This window comes from Argopecten irradians, chromosome 6, assembly GCF_041381155.1.
Source record: "Argopecten irradians isolate NY chromosome 6, Ai_NY, whole genome shotgun sequence".
Lineage (NCBI taxonomy): Eukaryota > Metazoa > Mollusca > Bivalvia > Pectinida > Pectinidae > Argopecten > Argopecten irradians.
In genome coordinates this window covers 12,816,435-12,821,422 of record NC_091139.1, presented here as the reverse complement: position 1 = coordinate 12,821,422, position 4,988 = coordinate 12,816,435, and the positions used below count along the sequence as shown (strand labels likewise).

The following is a 4,988-nucleotide window of genomic DNA, read 5'->3' as shown; positions in this document are numbered from 1 at the left end:
CCATATGGCTATACGTATATATATATATATTTTTTAAATGTAAGGTTTGGACATAATTGCTTTTCAGCAATGGTATTTTTTTACAAATTCAGTTGAAATATCATGCATTCGATATAGTTTGTATATATACTATGATTTTTTTTAGAATCAAAATATAGCTATATATTTCTCATATTGTTGTTACTATTTGAAGCAAATGTGACATATAACAATTGCCTATCAAAGCGTGACGAAAATACATTTAATAGGGAAAAGACTCACATGAGTGAGCATGTTTTAAATGAACTGCTAACATGGTGATACTCTCCTACATAAGGATAACATCAACTATACTTCTTCGTAATGTATGTCAATTATAAACACATATGCTGATGTCACATGTTCACACGATGTATAGAAATAATATCGACAAAATAATGACCCCATCCACATTTAAACTTCAGTATGGTTTTTAAACCCAAAAATAACAAAATACCAGAAATAAGTCGTATTATTTTAAAAACTAATAATGGCTATTTCAAAGAATAGTCACACAGCATCACAGTGACCAGGCTGTATATTATATGATATTACTATGTTTTCTAACAGGGCTTATTTTCTTGCATTTTTCATGTAGATTTCGAATAACAAATGAGGTTCTCGAACTACTTTTTTTTAAATATTTGAGCTTGAAATATGCCATTTGTGCAAATTAGTTGACAGGATAGTAATTTTAGGGTAAATGTACTCTCAATCCGGTTGATTTTTTGTCTCAAATTTCTAAAATAGAGCATTATACAAAATTATTGCATTTTTACAAATGCTAAATAATTCTCTTTATTTCCCAGTCGTTCCACAATAATCACTTTTGGCATATGTTTGCCCTTGGAAAAACAATTAATAAGCAAATAAAAAATGAAAACCAATGTCAATTTCAAAATATTTGCATATGATATATACAAGGTGATACATTTTTCAAATATCATAAAAAACACTGGTTGCTAATAAGACGTTGAACCTAATTCTGTAGTATTAGAAAGTGGGGTTTATGTTAACAAAATCTTCAAAAGTAGCTAACATTGTGTAAGGGGGTACTACATCGCCTACTTAATGTTATTTCGAATCGAAATATTATATTTTTTTTTACATTTTTTTTTCAACAGGCATATAAAAACAAAAGTTTCCTTTCATAGAAGGACTCTCGCACCAATTTCCATATTTAAATTGATTATTCTTATTTTGCACACAACCTTTCGGCACTTTCACATAAATTTTGAAATGTGTAGGAGGTACTTCATCGCTTACTTAATATCATTTCGAATCTAAATATTACATTAAATCAAACGATTAAATCTTAATTGGCTAGCAGGATAAGCCTATAAACTCGCATAAAATGAAACTGGATATTTGCCTAATATCTAATGCCTGATTATGAAGTTCTTCTTTTTATTTCAGGTGTATTCAGAGCTAACTGAACGTCTCCCGCCACTTTAGGACCTGTGGAATATAGTATAGTTATGCAGCTTGAATATATATAAAGCAAAAATTACATTATATGTGGTATTGGCACGTTGACCAGGAATAGTGACACTCTGTCCTGAATAGCAAACCACTAATGACTAAGTATTGTCAGTAGTCTTTACCAAAATATTAAGATCGCATATTCCATTGTAAATTTTCTATTTCGATAGGCCAGCAAGAAACGAATCGTGATGGCGTGTCGACGTATGACATACCGTAGACTGAAGACTGTGTGCTTCTCAATTGTAATTTTTGTCTGTTTCGTTATGCCACTTACCAGGATGAGGACAATCTACTGTCTTAATTTCAGCCAAAATTACCCACTGAAGGAGTATCTACCTTTTCGAACATTCCATTACCCATTAGATATAGACTTCAACACATTAGAGGAAAATGTCGAGAAGGGGACGGTAGATATTGACCCTATCAATGTCTTTCCTTATTCTTACAAAAAACCACTTGATGATATTTGTGATTCAGCAGAGAACACATTCTTGTTATTTATGATTAAGTCGGCGCCTGGGAATTTCGATCGACGTAAAGCTATTCGGGAAACATGGACAAATAAAACATACTTTCCAAACTATGTCATTCGACATGTATTTTTGCTGGCTGGAACAACAAACGAAACAATACACGAACGTGTTTCTCAGGAGAAACAGATTCATCACGATATTGTAGAAATGACCTATATAGATAATTACTACCGGAACACTGATAAAACCACAGGAGGAATTAACTGGTGTGTCCAGTATTGTCCCACAGCTAAGTTCGTATCTCTTGTAGACGATGACTTCTACGTAGCGACCGACTTGGTGTTGGAGTACCTGGAAGGTTTACCGCAGGATATATATCGGTCTTTATTTGTGGGAAGAGTGGGATCTCAAGACCCACAGAGGTGTCCAGACGATAAATGGTATATGTCTTTAAAAGATTATAAATTCGACCTGTATCCTCCCTTTGTCGCTGGCGGGGCCATTCTTATGTCAATGGAATTCGTTAAGAGACTCCACATCGCTATTCCCTATACCAAACCATTTAAGTTTGATGATGTCTTCCTTGCCATCGTTGTCTATAAACTTGGTGTCTCACCGATCGACCATCCAGAAATCCACATTACGCCTGTCTCCTACAAAGACGTAGAGAATTTCCAAACCGCGTTGATGTCTCACGGCTACGAGGACCCGAATGAATTACGAACAGCCTGGTATTACCACCAACATCTTGATCAGTTAATGATACTTGATATTCAGGGAAAAAATGGTTTGGATGGTTATGATGTGAGAAACAAATGAAATATGAAAAATGTTCTTTAGTGATGTATTTTTATTATTGTGTATTAATTAATGTTTTGTTTTATGTTCTTACAAGACATAAAAAAAACCTGCATGTATGTATATTTGTAATGTATATTTATTTAAATTTGAATGATTTCCGTCCGAATCTAGACTTGTAGCTTTACATAAGCACCAAACACAATTTAGGGGGTTTGCAAAGGGAATACCTTATGAGATATGAGTAAAATTTAACCTGCCCACAACCATTTAATTTGACGACCAACAGCATACTTCAAGAATTAAGCAATACACAATTAATGCGGTAGATATATGCATTTGGCGCATGAATAATGAATACACTTACTTCAATAAGAGAAACCTAATTATCGCATGATTACAGTTTTTACTCATAGAGAAGCAGATTATCGAGTTACTCATTTTTGAATTACAAAGATATTTATTCTATAGGTCATTACAAGGGCTTTAATGACAATTCAGAATCAATTGGTCGCCTGTCTGATAGCAATCCTATTTTATTTATTGTATAAAGAATCCTATGTGTATATAACATATAGTTCTACCTTTTCATTCAGGTATCTACTTTATTCTCTTTTCTAATTTATTGTCATTTGCAGAGAAAATTAAATTGTCCATTTTGCATGACTCATATCGCACTATTGCTTATGAAACACTTTAATAATCAAACACAACTCTATATTACAATAAATTCACCTTGAACTTCACAAGTCCCATATCACGTATTTTACAAATGCATTCCCTATTATATTTATTGTCAGATATATCTGATGATCGGATGAGAATCACACGAAAGTAGACAATCTGTTTGCTAAAGATAATGTGCTGAAATGTATTGCCTTACGAAACAATATGTTTGATTTCCCGTTCTTACAAATATTTCCTGTCTGTTTATCAATTTAGTCCGTTTCGTCCTCACAATAATATAAATCCATTTAGGAAGGACTGAAACCTTGTATATGCATTACTTCACGGCGTCTCTTCTCATGTGTATAATAAGATAACAGACTACTTTTTGTAACCATGGTAACACAGAATAAATGAACATATAATTCACATATTAAGATTATATAAAAACTGTCCTTAGAAATATGTATACCTAACGTATTACTTTCAACTTTTTAACTCACTGGCAATAACGACAAACAATTTAAGGTTAAGTAAAGGGCGATGTCACAAACTTTTTTTCTCGTTTACCTTTAAATATTTGCGCCGAAAGTCACAAGCACTGTGATAAAATCACCATATCTAAGATTGCTAATAATGTCTTTTCATAAATGAGTACACAGGGCAAGATGTTCAGACCTGTTGGGATTATTACGTTTTGTCAATAAACTATGTAAACTTGAAAAGCTATTTTTTATCCGGGGGAAATAAGCATGGAAGCTAAACTTAACCCCAACATTTTGTTTTGTTTCAATGATGTTGACAGATTGCAAAATAGTCACATGTCAGGGAGCATTGTTTTATCAGTATAATCATATAAAAAGTAGTCTTGTAGAAGAAGTGTTAATAACAGAAATGTACACTTAGTCTATGTAACAACACCATAGAATTATCATTATCATTTGAGGCTCATTTTCACGCACATTAATTATCGCACACTTTCCTTTCCGGATGACGTCATTTGCACAAAAAGTGATGACGTCACATACACGGCTATTTTTGGATAGTGTGGTTTCTTTTTATTCCTTCTCAATGCAAATGATGAGAAACGATCTATTAGTCAATTTTCGGCCCCAAAAAATTAACAAGACGTTTGCGGAATCTTTATGATTCTAGAAATATCATCATTGGAAACGTTTTAAGTTTTTGAACTGTTAATTGGATAACTAGATCGATTATAACAATACTTATTAAAACTACAATGTATGGCGTTTCTTTTAGAAGTTATATTGGTCATTTGTTAATTTTATTAATTTGACTCAAAATAAACATTTTTTCAACATCATATTATTCTCATTATTATTTTTCTTTTATTCAAGCCATGAAGGGTTTTACATTCAAAATAAAAACAGATCTTATAAATGTGCTATTTTATTTTTTACAAAAAAACGTTGAAATAAACACCGGGATTTCAATACATTTTCCGCATCTCCGATTATTTTCCTTTCTGCATTTCATCAGAACTAATCTATTTTTCATGGATGATACCGACAGAATGAAATGATATCT

At 32.4% G+C, this 4,988-nt stretch overlaps 1 protein-coding gene across 1 annotated transcript; it reads left to right on the top strand.

Moving 5' to 3' along the window:
• Positions 1-1,452: 1,452 nt before the first annotated feature.
• Positions 1,453-4,729, top strand: LOC138326283 (beta-1,3-galactosyltransferase brn-like). Its single transcript, XM_069272405.1, has one exon. It carries the CDS (start codon positions 1,692-1,694, stop codon positions 2,793-2,795), a length of 1,104 nt encoding a protein of 367 aa, XP_069128506.1. The 5' UTR covers positions 1,453-1,691; the 3' UTR covers positions 2,796-4,729.
• Positions 4,730-4,988: the final 259 nt, after the last annotated feature.

Coding starts and splice junctions, on each gene's coding strand:
- LOC138326283 (XM_069272405.1), top strand. CDS start 1,692: ATGGCGTGTCGACGTATGACATACCGTAGACTGAAGACTGTGTGCTTC.